The sequence below is a fragment of the Sarcophilus harrisii genome, chromosome 4, assembly GCF_902635505.1.
Source record: "Sarcophilus harrisii chromosome 4, mSarHar1.11, whole genome shotgun sequence".
Classification (NCBI taxonomy): Eukaryota; Metazoa; Chordata; class Mammalia; order Dasyuromorphia; family Dasyuridae; genus Sarcophilus; species Sarcophilus harrisii.
Genome location: NC_045429.1, coordinates 338,109,812 through 338,129,256, shown reverse-complemented (window position 1 = coordinate 338,129,256; position 19,445 = coordinate 338,109,812). Strand labels below are relative to the sequence as shown.

The 19,445-nt window shown below is 39.2% G+C and overlaps 1 protein-coding gene across 1 annotated transcript; it reads right to left on the bottom strand.

Moving 5' to 3' along the window:
- Positions 1–12,665: 12,665 nt before the first annotated feature.
- TUBG1 (tubulin gamma 1) lies at positions 12,666–19,308 on the bottom strand. Its single transcript, XM_003768162.3, has 11 exons — positions 19,075–19,308; positions 18,528–18,640; positions 18,129–18,296; positions 17,399–17,467; positions 17,045–17,124; positions 16,466–16,592; positions 14,638–14,724; positions 14,369–14,518; positions 13,571–13,723; positions 13,326–13,487; positions 12,666–13,119 (listed from the first exon to the last, which is right to left on the bottom strand). The coding sequence occupies exons 1-11, from the start codon at positions 19,121–19,123 to the stop codon at positions 12,922–12,924; spliced, it is 1,356 nt and encodes a 451-aa protein (XP_003768210.2). The 5' UTR covers positions 19,124–19,308; the 3' UTR covers positions 12,666–12,921.
- Between the last annotated feature and the right edge of the window lie 137 nt (positions 19,309–19,445).

Here is a 19,445-nt window from a genome sequence, read left to right as displayed (position 1 = left end):
AAGTTATTTTTTCCTTTTTTACCTGGGTTCATTCAGTTTCTCTTCTTCTGTTGCTATTATTTTTAGAATTATATATAATAGTAATAATGACTACCTTTCCTTTATCTCTCATCTTATTGTTTCATAATTACAGATAAGGGAAGCCTTAGTTTTAAGATATTTGCCATATTTAAAAAAATGTCTCTTTGAACTATATGGATGTGTATATATATATATATTGTATTTAAGATATACTTTAACATGTTTCACATGTATGAGACTGCCTGCCATCTAGGGGAGGAGGTGGAAAGAGAGAAGGGAAAAAACAGAAGTGATTGCAAGGGACAATGTTGAAAAATTACCCAGGCATATGCCCTGTCAATAAAAAGCTATAATAAAAAAAGTCTCTTCATTCTTATGCCATTTTTAATGTTTTAATATGAGATATATACCATACTTCTCAACTCCAATTAATATAACCAAAAAGATATTCTGAATCCTGATACTTTTCCCAAGTGAGAACCACCCCTTCAGCTACAGAATTAGTCAAAGGTGTAAACTAGCTATAAACAGGCCCAAGTGCCTCTGTTGAATCAATCAATAATAGGTATAAACTAGTTGTGCACAGTTCCTTGAACAATTAGAAGGAATAAAAATGCTTTTGAGCCATTGGATAAAATCAGACAAGGCACACTGAAATGTATTAGAATTAGTTGAAATTAGGATTTGATTTCATGTAGAGAATGAAGCAGGGAGTCAAGTTTCTAGAGTGCCTTAAAGGCACTTCTTTATGTCCTGTACCAAAACACACACACACACACACACACACACACACACACACAGAAAACCTAACCAACCAAGAAAGCAAACCAACAAGAGGATAAGGGGAGTGAGGCCAAAGGGCTTCTCCCTCTCCTCAACTTCATTAACTAGAGGCTGAGCTTGTAAACTCTGAAAGGTTGGAATATTTGGACTTCATTTCAGGGTTAGAAGTAATGTTCCACACATAGTGGTGTCCCAAGCAATAACATCATGGACGAAAAGACATGGAGGAAAGACAGCTTTTGTGACCATGACATCTTCTGGATGTAGTAAACAGCAACTATGATCTGATCTTTGAAGCTCAGCAGAGAGTTATACCTGAAGGAAAGTCCCACAAAGAAAAAGATTTTCTTTTTAAAAAATTTTTTATAACTTTTTATTTATAGAACGTATGCATGGGTAATTTTTTACAGCATTATCCCTTACACTCACTTCTGTTCTGACTTTTCCCTTCTCTCCCTCCACTCCCTCCCCTAGATGGCAGGCAGTCTTATACATGTTAAATATGTTATAGTATATCCTAGATACAATATATGTGTGCAAAACCTAACAGTTCTCTTGTTGCACAGGAAGAATTGGATTCAGAAGATAAAAATAACCTGGGAAGAAAAACAAAAATGCAAGTAGTCCACATTTCATTTCCCAACGTTCCTTCTCTGGGGGTAGCTGATTCTGTCCATCATTGATCAATTGGAACTGAATTAGATCTTCTCTTTGTCGAAGATATCCACTTCCATCAAAATACATCCTCATACAGTATTGTTGTTGAAGTATATAATGATCTCTTGGTTCTGCTTATTTCACTCAGCATCAGTTCATGTAAGTTTTCCCAAACTGGTCATTTCTTCCAGAACAATAATATTCCATAACATTCATACACCACAATTTATTCAGCCATTCTCCAATTGATGGGCATCCACTCAGTTCCCAGTTTCTGGCCACTACAAAGAGGACTGCCACAAACATTCTTGTACATACAGGTTCCTTTCCATTTTTTAATATCTCTTTGGGATATAAGCCCAGTAGTAACACTGCTGGATCAAAGGGTATGCACAGTTTGATAACTCTTTGGGCATAATTGCAGATTGCTCTCCAGAATAGTTGGATTCGTTCACAACTCCACCAACAATGCATCAGTGTCCCAGTTTTCCCACATCCCCTCCAAAATTTATCATTATTTTTTCCTGTCATCTTAGCTAATCTGACAGGTGTGTAGTGGTATCTCAGAGTTGTCTTAATTTGCATTTCTCTGATCAATAGTGATTTGGGACACTCTTTCATATGAGTAGAAATAGTTTCAATTTCATTATCTGAAAATTGTCTGTTCATATCCTTTGACCATTTATCAATTGGAGAATGGCTTGATTTCTTATAAATTAGAGTCAATTCTCTATATATTTTGGAAATGAGGCCTTTATCAGAACCTTTGACTGTAAAAATATTTTCCCAGTTTATTGCTTGTCTTCTAATATTGTCTGCATTAGTTTTGTTTGCACAAAAGCTTTTCAATTTGATATAATCAAAAGTTTCTATTTTGTGATCAATAATGATCTCTAGTTCTTCTTTGGTCATAAATTCCTTCCTCCTCCACAGGTCTGAGAGGTAAACTATCCTATGTTCTTCTAATTTATTTATAATCTCATTTCTTTATTTTGACCTTATCTTGTTATACAGTGTTAAGTGTGGGTCAGTGCCTAGTTTCTGCCATACAAATTTCCAATTTTCCCACCAGTTTTTGTCAAATGATGAATTCTTATACCAAAAGTTGGGATCTTTGGGTTTGTCAAACACTAGATTGCTATAGTTATTGACTATTTTGTCCTATGAACCTAACCTATTCCACTGATCAACTAATCTGTTTCTTAACCAATACCAAATGGTTTTGGTGACCACTGCTTTATAATATAGTTTTAGATCAGGTACAGCTAGGCCACCTTCATTTGTTTTTTTGTTTTGTTCATCAATTCCCTTGAAATTCTTGACTTTTTATTCTTCCATATGAATTTTGTTGTTATTTTTTCTAGGTCATTAAAATAGTTTCTTGGGAGTCTGATTGGTATAGTACTAAATAAATAGTTTAGGGAGTATTGTCATCTTTATTATATTCGCTCAGCCTATCCAAGAGCACTTAATATTTTTCCAATTATTTAAATCTGACTTTATTTGTGTGGAAAGTGTTTTGTAATTTTGCTCATATAATTCCTGACTTTCCTTTGGTAGATAGATTCCAAAATATTTTATGCTATCAATAGTTTTTTGAATGGAATTTCTCTTTGTATCTCTTGCTGTTGGATTTTGCTGGTGATGTGTAAAATTTCTGAGGATTTATGTGGATTTATTTTGTATCCTGCAACTTTGCTAAAATTATGAATTATTTCTAATAGCTATTTAGTAGAATCTCTGGAGTTCTCTAAGTATACCATCATATCATCTGCAAAGAGTGATAATTTGGTTTTCTCATTACCTACTCTAATTCCTTTAAGCACTTTCTCAATTCTTATTGCTGAGGCTAGCATTTCTAATACAATATTGAATAATAATGATGATAGGGGCAACCTTTTCACTCCTGTTCTTACTAGGAATGATTCCAGTTTATCCCCATTATATATGATGCTTACTGATGGTTTTAAATATATGCTCTTGACTATTTTAAGGAAAAGTCCATTTATTCCTATACTCTCAAGTGTTTTTATTAGGAATGGATGTTGGATTTTATCAAATGCTTTTTCTGCATCTATTGAGATGATTATATGGTTTTTGTTAATTTGTTTATTGATATAGTCAATTCTGCTAATAGTTTTCCTAATATTGAAACAGTCCTGCATTCCTGGTATAAAGAATATTTGGTCATAGTGTATTATCCTGGGGATGATTTTCGTTAATCTTTTTGCTAATATTTTATATAAGATTTCCGCATCAATATTCAGTAGGGAGTCTATAATTTTCTTTCTCTGTTTTTAACCTACCTGGTTTAGGTATCAGTACCATGTCTGTGTCATAAAAGGAATTTGGTAGGACTCCTTCAATCCCTATTTTTTCAAATAGTTTATATAGCATTGGAGTTAGTTGTTCTTTAAATGTTTGGTAGAATTCACATGTAAATCCATCTGATCCTGGGGATTTTTTTCTTAAGGAGTTGATTAATAGCTTGTTCTATTTCTTTCTCTAAGATGGGACTGTTTAACCAATTTACTTCTTCCTCTGTTAATTTGGGCAAGCTATCTTTTTGACGGTATTCTTCCATTTCATTTAAGTTATTGAATTTATTGGCATAAAGTTGGGCAAAGTAACTCCTAATTATTACTCTAATTTCCTCTTCATTAGTGGCAAGTTCTCCCTTTTCATTTTTAAGACTAACAATTTGATTTTCCTCTTTCCTTTTTTAAATCAGATTTACTAAAGGTTTATTTATTTTGTTGTTTTTTTATAGAACCAACTCTTAGTTTTATTAATTAATTCAATAGTTTTTTTATTTTCAATTTTATTAATCTCTCTTTTATTTTTAGAATTTCAAGTTTAGTGTTTGACTGGGGGTTTTTAATTTGTTCCTTTTCTAGCATTTTTAATTGCAAGCCCAATTAATTGACCTTCTCTTTCTCTATTTTATGCAAGTAGGCCCCTAGAGATATAAAATTTCCCCTTATTACCACTTTGGCTGCATCCCACACATTTTGGTATGATGTCTCATTATTGTCATTTCCTTGGGTGAAGTTATTAATTATGTCTATGATTTGCTGTTTCACTCAATCATTCGTTAGTATGAGATTATTTAGTTTCCAATTATTTTTTGGTCTATTTTCCCCTGACTTTTTATTGAATGTAATTTTCATCGCATCATGGTCTAAAAAGGGTGCATTTAGTATTTCTGCCTTACTGCATTTGAATTTGAGATTTTTATGTCCTAATATAAGATCAATTTTTGTATAGGTTCTATGAACTGCTGAGAAGAAAGTGTACACCTTTCTGTCTCCATTTAGTTTCTCCAAAGGTTTATCATATCTAACATTTCTAATATTCTATTTACCTCTGATTTCTTTCTTTTTTATTTTGTGGTTTGATTTATCTAATTCTGAGAGTGCAAGGTTGAGATCTCCCACTATTATAGTTTTGCTGTCTATTTCTTCTTGCAGCTTTCTTAATTTCTCTTTTAAGAATTTAGATGTTATACCACTTGGTGCATATATGTTTAATATTGATATTACTTCATTATCTATGCTACCCTTTAGCAAGATATAGTGCTCATCCCCATCTCTTTTAATTAGATCAATTTTTGCTTTTGCTTGATCTGAGATCAGGATGGCTACCCGTGCTTTTTTGACTTCACCTGAAGCATAGTAGATTATGCTCCAACCTTTTACCTTTACTCTGTATGTATTGCCCTGCTTCAAGTGTGTTTCCTGTAAACAACATATTGTAGGATTCTGGATTTTAATCCAGTCTGCTAACTGCTTCCTCTTTATGGGGGAGTTTACCCCATTCACATTTATGGTTAAAATGATCAATTCTGTATTATTTGCCATCTTCTTAACCCCTGCTTATGCTTTTCTCCTTTCCTTCTCCCATACTTCTTCCCCAATATTAAACTTGTAAGCACCACTTGCTTCTCACAGCCCTCCCTTTTTAGTATCCCTCCCCCTACCTTAGAGTTTCTCCCCCTATCTTACCCCTTTTCCTCACAATTTCTGTATTCCCTTCTGCTTAGCTTACTCCTTCCCTTTTCACTTTTCCCCTCCTATTTTTAATGAGGTGGGAGAACTTTCACAATAAATTGAATATGTCTAATATTTTTCTCTTTAAGCCAATTCTAATGAGATTAAGATACACCCTATATTCACCCCTCTCCATTCTTTCTCTCAGATATAATAGGTTTCCTTTGCCTCTTTGTGAGATGTAGTACCCCCACTTTACCCTTTTTCAGGTACAATTTCCTTTCTACCTCTAGTTTCTAAAACAAATTATACATGTGTTCTTTATATATCTTTATAACAGAAATATAGTTCCCAAGATTTCTTTTTACCTTTTTAGGTTTCTCTTGAGTCCTATATTTGGAGATCAAACTTTTTGTTTAGTTCCGGTTTTTTCATCAGAAATGGATGAAATTCACTTATTTCATTGAATGTCCATCTTCTTTCCTGGAGAAAATGCTCATTTTGGCCAGGTAAGTTATTTTTGGCTGCATACCAAGTTCCTTAGCCTTTTGGAATATCAGATTCCAGGTTCTTTAATCCTTTAATGTGGATGCTGCTAGATCCTGAGTAATCCTTATTATGGTTCCTCTAAATGTGAACTGATTTTTTTCTAGCAGCTTGTAGTATTTTTTCCTTGGTCTGATAATTCTGGAATTTGACCACTATATTTCTTGGAGTTTTGATTTTAGGGTCCCTTTCAGTTAGGTGATCGATGAATTCTTTCAATGTCTGTTTTACCCTCTGTTTCTATGACATCTGGGCAGTTCTCTTTGATAATTTCCTGGAAAATAGTGTCCAGGCTCTTTTTTTCATCATATTTTTCAGGAAGTCCAATAATTCTCAGATTTTCTCTCCTAGATCTGTTTTCCAGGTCTGTTGTTTTCCCAAGAAGGTACTGGATATTTTTTTCATTGTTTCATTTTTTTGGTTTTGATTGATTGATTCTTGGTGTCTCCTCGAGTCATTCAATTCCATTTGTTCAATTCTGATTTTTAATGAATTATTTTCTTCACTTGCTTTTTAACTATCTTTTTCTAATTGTCCAATTGAGTTTTTAAGTGAGTTGTTTTGTTCTATGGAATTTTTTTCCATTTCGCCAATTTTATTTTTTAGAGAGCTATTTTCTTTTTCCAGTTCACTAATTCTGTTTTCCTTGGAGTTGTTTATCTTTTCCAATTCACTAATTCTGTTTTTCAAGGATTTGATTTCTTTTATCCACTCTATCTTTAAATGAGTGGGATGACTTATCCAGACTCTCTTGCCAAGCTTCCCTTTCCTTTGCCCAGTTTTCTTCTAGCTCTCTTGTAATAGCCTTTTTAATTTCTTCTATGGGAGTCTTGTTTGTTAAGGACCAGATCATATCCCTTTTTGGGGATTCATCTGAAGACGGTCTGTTTTTAGTCTCCTTGGGGTTTAAAGTCTGTTCTCTATCCATATAGAAGCTATCAATAATTAGAGTCCATTTTAATTGTTTTGCTCCTTTTGTCAAAGAAGAATCAAAGAAAACAAACTAACAAAAAAAAATGCAGTCTGCTTTTGTGGGGGGAGGGGGCAGGACTGGATGGTATTACCAAGCTTCCTTTACAGATTGCAAGGGGCAGCAGTGAGGCACTAACAGGACAGCAATGGCTTCACTGAGTTTGTGCTCTGAGACTCTGAGAGCATGCTGAGACACTCTGGGTAGGTGTGGCCAGGTCCAGAGAGACTCCTAGCTTTTCAGGGTTATACTCTTTACCCCCATGTTTATAGCTTCTCTGCTGATCTATTGACTTCCTGCCAGGGCAAAGTAGCCATACTGTGGTAAAGTTCTCCCTGCAGAAACAGCTGAGATCACACCTCACCCCTTACAGGATTGCTCAGTATGAGCTGCCTTACATACTCTCACTGCCTGTCTGCAGTCTGCTCCTGATCTAACCATCTCTGCCCGTGACAGACCTTTTCTGGCAAATTTTGAGGATATCTTCTGTTGGTAATTATTTGTGTTTTTTTCAGTTAAGCACTAATTCAGAGGCCTTGTCATGAAATAAAGTTTTCTGAGAGCAAAGAGGGAGCTCAAATAGATTTGTGTGTCCTCTCTGCCCTCTTGGCCAGAAGTCAATAAAAAGATTTTCAATAATTGAGAATTTTTATTAGCAATAATCCACACCTTTAGCAAAGTTGCAGGATACAAAATAAACACACATAAATCATTAGCATTCTTATATATCACTAACAAAATCCAACAATAGAGTTACAAAGAGATATTCCATTTAAGGTAATTATCGATAGTATAAAATATATGGGAATCTGTTTGCCAAGGGAAAGTCAGGAATTATATGAGCAAAACTACAAAACAGTTTTTACACAAATAAAGTTATATCTAACCAATTGGAAAAATATTAAGTGTTCTTGGATAGGACGAGCAAATATAATAAAGATGACAATATTACCTAAACTAATCTATTTATTTAGTGCTATACCTATCAGACTCCCCAAAATCTATTTTAATGACCTAGAAAAAATAACAACAAAGTTCATATGGAAGAACAAAAGGTCAAGAATTTCAAGGAAACTAATGAAAAAAAAAATCAAATGAAGTTGGCCTAGCTGTACCAGATCTAAAATTATATTATAAAGTAGCAGTTACCAAAACCATTTGGTATTGGCTAAGAAATAGACTAGTTGATCAGTGGAATAGGTTAGGTTCAAATAAAAAATAGTCAATAACTTTAATAATCTAGTATATGACAAACCCAAATATCCCAGCTTTTGGGATAAGAATTCACTGTTTCACAAAAATTGCTGGGAAAATTGGAAATTAGTATGGCAAAAACTAGGCATTGACCCACAATTAACACCGTACACCAAGATAAGATCAAAATGGGTCCATGATTTAGGCATAAAGAACAAGATCATAAATTAGAGGAATATAGGATAGTTTACCTCTCAGACCTGTGGAGGAGGAAGGAATTTATGACCAAAGAAGTAGAGATCATTATTGATCCCAAATTGGAAACTTTTGATTATATCAAATTGAAAAGCTTTTGTACAAACAAAACTAATGTAGACAAGATTAGAAGGGAAGCAATAAACTGGGAAAACATTTTTACAGACAAAGGTTCTGATAAAGGCCTCATTTCCAAAATATATAGAGAACTGACTCTAATTTATAAGAAATCAAGCCATTCTCCGATTGATAAATGGTGAAAGGATATGAACAGACAATTCTCAGATGAAGAAATAGAAACTATTTCTAGCCATATGAAAAGATACTCCAAGTCATTATTAATCAGAGAAATGCAAATTAAGACAACTCTGAGATATCACTACACACCTCTCAGATTGGCTAGAATGACAGGGAAAGATAATGCTGAATATTGGAGGGGATGGGGGAAAACTGGGATACTGATACATTGTTGGTGGAACTGTGAATACATCCAGCCATTCTGGAGAGCAATTTGGCACTATCCTCAAAAAGTTATCAACCTGTGCATACCCTTTAATCCAGCAGTGTTACTACTGGGCTTATACCCCAAAGAAATATTAAAAAATGGAAAGGAACCTGTATGTACAAGAATGTTTGTGGCAGTCCTCTTTGTAGTGGCCAGAAACTGGAAACTGAGTGGATGCCCATTAATTGGAGAATGGCTGAATAAATTGTGGTATATGATTGTTATGGAATATTATTGTTCTCTAAGAAATGGCCAGCAGGGGGATTTCAGAAAGGCCTGGAGAGACTTACATGAACTGATGCTGAGTGAAATGAGCAGGACCAGGAGATCATTATATACTTCAACAACAATACTATATATGATGATCAATTCTGGTAGACGTGACCCTCTTCAACAATGAGATGAACCAAAGGAGTTCCAATAGAACAATAATGAACTGAATCAGCTACACCCAGCAAAAGAACTCTGGGAGATGAGTGTGAACCACTATATAGAATTCCCAATCCCTCTATTTTTGTCCGCCTGCATTTTTGATTTCCTTCCCAGGTTAATTGTACACTATTTCAAAGTCTGCAGCAAAACAACTGCATGGATATGTGTACATATATTGTACTTAATTTATACTTCAACATATTTAACATGTATTGGTCTACCTGCCATCTAGGGAAGGGGGTAGGAGGAAGGAGGGGAAAAATTGGAACAAAAAGTTTTGTGGTTGTCAATGCTGAAAAATTACCCATGTATATCTCTTGTAAGTAAAAAGGTATAATAATAATAAAAAAAGAACTTCCATATTAAAAAAAATTAATAATTGAGGATTTTTTGCTATGTGTGGTATCACAATTCCTAACTGCTTTTCCCTGGAGTCTGTGTAGGAGAGGGTGTCCCAGAATTTTGGGGGGATTGCTTTTGTGCCAACTAACTTTTTATAACTTTAATAAATATCCCTAATTAAAATTAAATTTGGGTGACTGATAACATGGACAAAACCAGATGGGGTTCCCAAGTCCCTATCTAGAATACTAGAAAATCTCAACTCCTTACTTATTGCTCTAGAACCCAGCTTCTTAAACTATAGATCACCACTCCATAGTAAATGTGGGTGTTGCAAAATTATGATTTCATATACATACATATAAATATATATAAAACTGGGGTCATGTAAAAATTTCTCAGGCAAAAAGTGGTTATGAGTGGAAAAAGTTTGAGAAGTTCTGCTTTAGAAGAAAAATAGTCATCTGATCTCTGGGGACACAACCTTCCAGTTCAAGTGTGAGGGAAGTAGCCTACATTAGATGCTACAGTAAAGAGGTGCTTTATGTTGTCAAAAAGCTTTTTCTATGTCTTTTTGTATTTAAAAGTCTGTTACTTGTAGTTTTACTAGTATTGTGCCAACCCTGTATTCCTAGAATAAACTCAAAGGGTCATAGTATATACTCTTTGCTTGTGTTTTTTCAATATTTTTGTACCAATATTTTATTGTTGGTATTGCATTAGTTTTTTTTAATACTTTGGTTAATTATAAACCTACCTCCCTGGTATAGGTATAATTTCATTCAAGGAATTTGATACAAATTCTCTTCTTAGCCAATTTTTACAAAGCTCATGTAAAAATGAAATTCATTTTCCTTTGAACATTTCATACAATTCATGTACAAATCCATTTAATCTTGGGAGTTTTTTCCCTTGAGATTCCTTTCTGATATTGAGTTCAATTCTTTATTTCTTGCTCTGTTTATTAGGGTAGTTTATATTTTTGTAAATATCTATTTCACATTATTAGTTTTGTTAGCATATAAAAATGTTTCTGATAATTTTATTTTGTTTGCTATATATTTTTCACTTTTGACAGTGCCAATGTTTTTCCCTTTTAAAAAAAGCAGATTTATTAATTTTTTAAACAGTTCCTACTTTTATTAATTTTCTTCTTTCAGTTTTCACCTTTCAAAATTTCCATTTTTCAGTTTAACCAGTATTAATTGGTTACTTTTTAAAAAATGAGATTTTTGCTGATTTTTTTTTTTTAAATCATCTAGATTTACCTGACTTCAAATCTGGTCTCAGGCATTTATTAGTTGTGTGACCCTGGGCAAGTCACTTAACCCCGCTTGCCTCTAAAAAAAAAAAAAATCACCTAGATTTTCCTCTTAAGAAAACCAACCTTATAACAAACTTTTTTTTCTAAAAGAGAAAAATCAGGTTGAAACGAAGTGACTAACAGAGGGCACAGATGTCCATTGCCATCACTGTACTTTGTTTCCCTAGTTGGACCAAGATTATTATTTGACATCTTCTAGAGATTCCAAAATCCTTTTCCCCTTTCTCCTGCTCCCCATCATGGTTGAGCATCAGAGACAATCCCGCTATTTTGGGAAGGAGAAAGTAGAAAATTGAAGATCACAGTGGTCAGAGCTTTTTTCTTTCCACAAGTCAAAAAAAAATTATCTCATGATTAATGTCTCTGATTTCCCATCTCCCTGTAATCCTACATAGAGAAAGCTTCTTCTTTCCCAAGAGCCTGTTTCTACAATGCAGCTGAATAGTTTTCTAGTTTAACTTTTAGAACAGTAGCAAAAAGAAATCCTTACACTTCAAACAGGAAGACATTGGGATGTGGCTGCCTGCCACACATTAATTAAAACCCTTCCATGGGGTGAGTGCTCTAGCTCCATGTTCTGAGCTTTTGCCAACCAGGATACCAGGACTTCCACTTACTCTTTATTCTAGCTTTAACCTTTGTTATCCCTAAAGGTGGTGGGCGAAGCAACTGAAAGGACAATAACACACTAATCCCCTCCCTTGGGTGGCATGAAACAGACTTTAGCTGGGGGTTGGCTGAGTCACTGGGGTTGTCAGATGCCCAGGCTTCTTCCTACACTTGATAACCTGGTGGGACCATCCCTGGCTGATAGGAGTTTCTACTTAGGTCATGGACCTTACTTGAGAGATAACTCAGTGGACCCAGCCCAATAGTAACAAAACACTTCAAACACTATGATTTATAAGCAGAGTAGACAGAGCTTCTAAAGACTCCTGAGGCTCCAAGAACTTATTTTGTTTCTTCCCCATTCTCTCAGACAAGAGGCCCAGAACCATAAGGAGCTTGTAAAGCTTTTCTCATATACTTATGGACATAGTGAAAGAGGTTGTATGCACTCATTGATAAGTGGAATCCTCCTTTTTGGGGATCCATCTATACATATTCCCAATGGGGGCAGAAAGAGCTTACTCAGAGTAGGATTACCACAGGACAGCTTGCTAGCCCTGTTTATATCTCTTGCTGCCATCCCCTTCCTGGAAACTCTTGCATATTCTAACCTAGTTGTTTTGACTATTAACTTCCCTCTGTTCTCTATCTCCTGACTCCTGATGACATTCTTGCTCTGAGGCTAGCACCTGCTTAGGTCCCAATACTATGAGTGAAGCAATATGGCCCTAAGGCTTTGGGGATAGAAAGCTGAGGCTGCACTGACTTCCCATATTGATGCAAAGCAGCTGGAAATGTGAAGAGGAACCAGAACCATGGATGCAGACAAAAGTATTGACAGGGCCAGCCCTCTGTTAAGTCTGGGGCAGCAACTGGGACGGGGGACCCACGGTGAAGAGGGAGCCCTCTTAGGCTGCACACCCAGAGTTGGGGAATGGGGGAGGATCTTGTTTCTCAATCCCCCCCCACCCCAACCTCGTCCACTGGAAATAAGAAGGGATATGGGTATACTATCCACAATCCATAGACTCCTGCTACCTCTTATATCCAGTGCTTTATTAAAGATAAAGTCTCATCAGAGGGATAGTAGTAAGCCTGAGCAGTGGGCTGTTGCCCTGGGTGGGGGTGGGGGGTGTGTATGAACACACTATAGCAAATGAATGAGATCAGGGATGCCTCTCCTATGCCTTATCCTTAGAGCCCTTGAGGCAGAAAGATGGCCAGGCAGGCTATCACAGAGGCACAGAAGTAAGGCAGGTAAATAAAGACCATTGTCCTTGGAGTAGTCAGCAGGTCACTGCTCTTGAGTACCCCAGGAGATGTAGTCAGGCCTGGTGGCAGCATGATACTCATCAATGAGCTGCTGCACAATCTCCCTCGAGGTGTCCAGCTCATCGAAGTTCTCCTTGAAAATGTCCTCCTTGCGGAACTGCTCCAGGAAGGCCTCTCGCTTCCGCAGCTTATCATACTGGCGACACGTTCTTTCAAATAGCTATGAATTAGGAAGACAGAAATGAAAAAGACAAACAGAGAATTTAATGGTACCATGGCTTAAAGGAAGCACAATGACTGATGCTGACTTTCTATCCCTACCCAATGTACAAAAGCAGAAGCTTGGTAATCTAGGAAGAGCTGGGGGGAAAAAAAAAACAGTAGCAACAGTGAAGGAAGGATGAGAAAGATTTGGAGCAGACTCACAGAGGAGATGCTGGTGTGGTTGGCCATCATGAGTCCACTGACTCGATGGGCAGATGGCAGATATGGAGACTTCCGAGACAGTGCCACCTGGATGCTTGCTGGGCCCCAAGGGATGAAATTGGCCAGCTTTCGTTCTCGGATCCTTTGCAGGCTCTTATGGACCTAGGGCATGGGAAATGTATTCTCAATTGCTGGTCGGAAGGACCAGAGACTCTCACTTAGCAGTAGGCGGGGGAACTGCCCACCTGGGTGGGGTCCACCTCTCCTTGGATAATGTTGAGGATGGCAATGTAGCAGTGGTTGGTCTGGCGGTCCCGGCCTGTGGACACCATCACATTCTTGGGCTGCAGCAGCCGACGCATCACGTCCAACACTGTTGTCTTCCTCACACTGGCCACCTGGGAGGATTAATTATAAGGGGACATGCCACTGGCAGTGCACTCCCAGGTACACGCAAAGATCCACACACAAAGTGACAGAGGCCCATACTAAGAGAGCAGACCAAGAGTAGTGCAGTCACTCTGAGAAGGCTCCCTATTCCTAGCTGGAGACTAACACAGGTACACTCCTTTGTATCTTGCCCGGGATTCACATCCCCAAAATGGGAGAATGGTCTGATGGACTTCAGGGTGCCTAGTTTTCATCTTGTGGCTAACACATTATAGGTAAGAAAAGAACTGAACCTATGTGGCCCTTAATAAAAGGCAAGGGGAGACCTGGGAGATTTTAGGGATTCATTCTCTTCAGGCCAGCAAAAACCCAAATTTCAGGTTCAAAACTGAGAAAGGAATCAGAAAATTCTCTAGTACAAGCCAGGAGCCTGCAAAGACACAGCAAGAAAGAGGCACACTTCTCTACCAGTCTTCGGGCCCCAAACCTCTGGGGTCTGCTCCCTGGGACAGAGTCCTGAGATAGCATGGGGGGAAAAAAAAGCAGGGATTAGACCTGCCCAGAGTCTGCCTAGCAAGCAATAACCCTGGCAGAGCCTTGAGGAGGGTGGGGTTGAGAAGGAAGGGGAGACAGAGGACAAAGTAGCTGCTTACCGACTGGTCAGTGGTGAGGGGGGTGTATCCAGTCATGAGGAAGTGGAGCCTGGGTGTGGGGATAAGGGAGGCGATGAGGCCAATGAGGTCATTGTTCATGTAGCCAGGGTAGCGCAGGGTGGTGGTGCTGGCCGACATGATGGTGGACACCTGTGGGGGAGGAGAGCCATACCACTGGCCATAGTCCACAAAAGAGCATCTCCCCTTTTCCTAGTATCATCCCATAGTAGAGAAGGATAGAAACAAAGGAGATGCATTCGGGGGCTCACCAGCTGGTTGATCTGGGAAAAAGATGGGTTCTGGATATGAAGTCTGTCAGTAGCAATCCGATTCAGAGCTGTGTTGTCTAGCACCACCTGAAGATTAAAAAGAAAGTCCCTCTACCTGGAGAATGGACCAAGAGCTCAATTTCCCCAAATTATCATAGAACCCAGTTTGTCAAACAGCTCTGCCTGAGGCTGAGGATGCAGGGGTCAATTCTCCACGAATCCCAAAGCTACAAAACCCATGTGTATTTACAAAATGACCTATCAGAGAATACATGGAATTTAAGGGAAGATGTGGCTCAGATGATGGAAATGTCTTGATTCTGGAGTAGGACCCAATCTATTAACCTTTTATGCCCTCATTTTCACTCCTTTCCAATCTTGACCTTACAACTAACTAATCTTTACACTGCTCTCTTTTCATGAATTCCTTGGCTCCTTTCCTAGTGATGCTGCTACTCTGCCAGATCCCAACTATGGGACAGATTACTCCCATCATTTGCCTTTTTATAGTCCTATCACATGTAATGATGAAAGGAGATGAAGGAAATCATGGAACCAAACTGACTGGATCCACTACAAATTTTTTTTCATCTAAACTCAATTGGATTCTTACCTATGACTTCAATAAGATAATTCTTTTATTCCTCCCTATTTGATAGTTTATCTCACTCTTTGAAGAGATTATTCTAAACCTAAGCATTTAATGCTGCACTATGACTTTTGGGACACCCTTCATATCCACTTCTAGTCTCTCTCCTAAGCTCCAGTCACCATCTTTAATTGTCTATTAGATATTTCAAACTGGATATCTTGTAGGCATCTCAAATTCTATATATTCAAAACAAAATTTGTTATCTTTCCCCTCCAACCTTCCCTATTTCTGTCAAGGGTACCATCATCCCTCTAGTTACCCAGATTCACAATTTTGAGTATAATTCCTCTTTTCCCCTTCACCTCACATATCAAATAAGCTGCCAAGTCTTATAACTTTTACTTCTACCTTTTCTCTTAATTCTGTTCCCTTTTCTCTATTCATATGGCCAACAACCTAGTTCAGACCCTTATCACCTTTTGGCTGGATTAGGGCAATGCCTCCTAATTAATATCATTGCCTCAACCTTCTCCCTAGCTTCCAGTTTTCTGAAGCATAAGCCTGACCCTAAGAGGCAGTACTACACAGGGAATTGAGAGCTGGTTTCTGTGTCTACCAAAGCTCTGGATTAAAGTTCTGCTTCTAATACAAATTGACTCAATACTTATGTTCTGGTAGAGGAAATTCCTTCCTGGAAATTCCCACACTAAAGAAAACACAGGACAGGTTGAAGGAAAAAAAAGCATAACTACATCCTTCTACGCAATAAACCCGAATGGCTCTCTATTGCCTCTAAAATCAAATATAATAAGCTCCACCTTTTAGCTTTTAAATCCCTTCACAAGCTGGCCCCAATCTATCTTTCCAGAATTTTTGTATGCTAGTTCCCTCCCTTAACTCTAAAGTCCAAACTGGCCTTCAGACAATTTCATGTCATACTCTTACCTCTAATCTCTGCACCTTTGCATTGGCTGTGCTTTATACCTGGAACATACTCCCACCTTTCCTCTAACTCATCAAAATCCCATGTGTTCTTTGAAACTCTAGGCTTTTTCCTCAATTGTTAGTAGCTTCCTCCTATGCTTCACCTTGTATTTCCTTCACAAACATTCATTTATGCATATTCTCTCCCCTGATAGAATGCTCTTTCAGGGCAGGGTTTGTTATGCTTTTGTCCAAGTGCCTCCTAGTATGGCTGCAGTTGGTAAATGTTTATTGATTAATCCCAGAGCTTACCACACAATCTGCATTCTGTGTCAGACGCTTAAGGGTCAGCAGTGAGTTGTATGGCTGTACAACAACATCACTCATCTCATCTTGGTTGGGAAATACTGAGTATGTCTGCACCAACTTTTTGGGATATCTGTGGGCAGAAAGCCAGTGGAAAAAGAAAGAGTTAGGAGGGAAATCACCATGAACAAAGTTGATCCTCTACCTATTCCCCAGCTGTCTGGGTATAGTAGTGTGATTAATAATTGATTAGGGGGAATTTGGGTAACCACAGAGTTGAGGAAAAGGGAAGAAAATGACCTCTTGATTTTATTCCCTAAACTCTCTTGTTGGCACAGTTCTCATTCCTAATATGATACAGTCAAACTCTTGGTTGTAAGTGTACTTTCTCTGCTAAGGGAGGAGAGGGAAGGGGAAAGCTATTTCTTTTCTCCTCCCCAAAAGATTATGTATGTGTATAGTTAAGATGATCATCTGGTCTTAGCGCCTATTGTACCCAGAGGATCAGTGTTTTTCCTTTGAGAAGTAGATAAGAATTAGCCTAGGATCTTGTCCATCCCCTATCACACATACCCACATTCTTACCTGTCATTTAGTCGCTCCAGAAGGTAAGAGCCTAGGCCAGAGCCTGTTCCCCCAGCAATAGAATGACACAGGACAAAACCCTAGTGCATAGAGAAGAGAATCCATAATTAGCTTCTATAGAGTGAAACTTCACTTCTCATATCTGCTAAGGCCTCACCTCTTATCTATAATCAGGACAACTCAGTGGTTTCAGCAGATGAGGAACATACCCCATTGTCTATCTCCATTCAACTACAAATTTCTTTGGATAAAGTTTATAACCCAGAGCAAATACTTTATAAGAACTGTCCACTCCCTTTCCAACTCTACTACCTTTCTTCCCATTCTCTTTTTTCCTCTATCACAGACTCCTACCTCTAAGCTGTCACTGCCGTCTGCTTCCCGGTCTATGATGTCAAAGATGTCCTCATGAATCTTTTCCCCCTGTATGAAAACGAGGAGGGTTAAAGAGCTTATCCACAAAGTGTTAATCCCCAGTTTGTTTCTACAAATAACACAGAACCATTTCCTCAGACACAAATATCTTCCTTGGAAGCTATGACCTAATTCCAACAAAAGCTTTCACTACTGACCCAAAATGAAGCTAGCTTGCATGCAATTTGTATATAACTCATTTAAGATACAGAACTTTTCATAGCCACCAACCTTCTTTTCATATCTACCACTTATTTCCCTTTGCTGTGGTAGAGGAAAATGATTATTGCTTTGGGTGATGGGTTAGAAACTAGAATAGTCCTTATAAATCACCTTGTCTGACCCACTCAACAAACCTAAAAAAGGTGACTTGCCCAAGATACAAAGGGAGTAAGTGGAAGATCCAGGATTTGGACAAAGATTATTTGACTACAAATCTAAGATGCTTTCCATAATACACCACCACTGAATGAAAGATGCAAGATTTGGACACAGATTTTGCACAAATCTAGGATGCTTTCCATAGTAGTGTCCATAGTAAACTACCATTGAATTTTTCTCTCTGGGAAGTGACATGATTCTCCCTCTATTCAAAAACACAATGAGGATCTTCCTAGTTTAGGGATTTCATGCATTCCCAGAAAGCATGGTCTTATGCCAGCACGGGCACCTGAGAGAAGCCACTGGCCCAGTTGTTACCAGCCCCTCCACCATGTTCAGACAGGTAGATATTTTCGGGATTGTAGAGTTTGGCATAAGGAGAGTTGAGAATGGAGTGGATGACTCGGGGCTCCAGGTCCAGCAGCACGGCTCTTGGGATGTAGTGTTCATCATCTGCCTACCATAGTGGAGAGAAATGACTCTGTTATCCAGGACATACCCAAGTCGCAAAGTCCTTGTCCTTTCATGACCCTCTCCCACGGATTCCAGTTCCCTTCTATGCTAGATCGGGCTATCTGGACCCTGCAGCCCACCTCAACAGGACTCTCTTTCCCCCTGCCCAGCGCGCATTTATGTCCTTCTATTCCCATTCACCGCTTAGTTCCCGGCCCGGTAACACAAGGGGCACCTGATAGAAGAAGACGTCCTTTCGGTCGGTGCCCTCCGTGGCAAACTCCTCCACGATGCCCTCCGGGCTGATGCCGTGCTCGGCGCAGAGCTGTTTCCAGAACTCGAACCCAACTGTATGGAGGTGGGGACAGAATGCCTGGGTCTGAAGGGCACGATGCCTTAAAACCCACAAAGTTAGAGAGGGGGGCAGGATCCCAACATCCCGGAGGGAAGAGTCCCTGTGATACTGGACGCAGGGAGCTGGGTGAGAAGGCGGCCGCCGTCAGAGGGGTCGGGGATACAGCAAGCCTCGGTTCTGCCGGGCCCACCAGGGGCTAGAAGACATGATCCCTGGTCGGAGGGAGGAGGGGCTACGCTCAGCAAAGGGGCAATACCTGAGTTTCAAGAGGAGGGAAGGGAGGGGGCTGGACACCTGAGGGGGGGTGTGACACCCGAGCCTGGGGGGAGGGGAGATGCTGCATCTGAGGGACGAGTGGGTGGATCCCCGCAGGACTCTAGGAGCTGGCTGGTACAGGGGGCGTCCGGATCCTGGACCTGGCCCTCACTTTGGTTGCCGCATTGGCCCAGCTGCAGGGTGATGATCTCCCTCGGCATGGCTCTCCTCTCCCGCGGCCCAGGAGCCACCTCCTGCCGTGCGTAGCCGCTGCTACTGCTAGCCCGCCAGCCAACCCGCTAGTCACACTGCGCGTGCGCAACATACGCTCCGCAGCGCCTGATTGGTGGCGAGAGCAGAGCGCTCAAAAGGCCAAAGGGAAATAAACACTTTCCCTGTCGCGGGGCTTCACTGACGCGCACTACGCATGTTCGCCGCCGGCTTCGCTCCTTTCTTGTCCCGTTGCGTTGAGGGCGTGGCCACGGCAGGCTTCAATAATTTCGGCACTGACGATCCATAGACACGTTGGGACGCAAGCGCACT

Bases quoted from the DNA above. Each gene is read 5' to 3' on its own strand.
- TUBG1 (XM_003768162.3), bottom strand. From the start codon at position 19,123: ATGCCGAGGGAGATCATCACCCTGCAGCTGGGCCAATGCGGCAACCAA. The intron at 14,519-14,637 runs GTGAGCCCCCGA...CCTCCCCCACAG, and splicing joins TTTCCCAGATCAACCAGCTG to GTGTCCACCATCATGTCGGC. The intron at 13,488-13,570 runs GTGGGCAGTTCC...CCCATGCCCTAG, and splicing joins GAGAGGTGGACCCCACCCAG to GTCCATAAGAGCCTGCAAAG.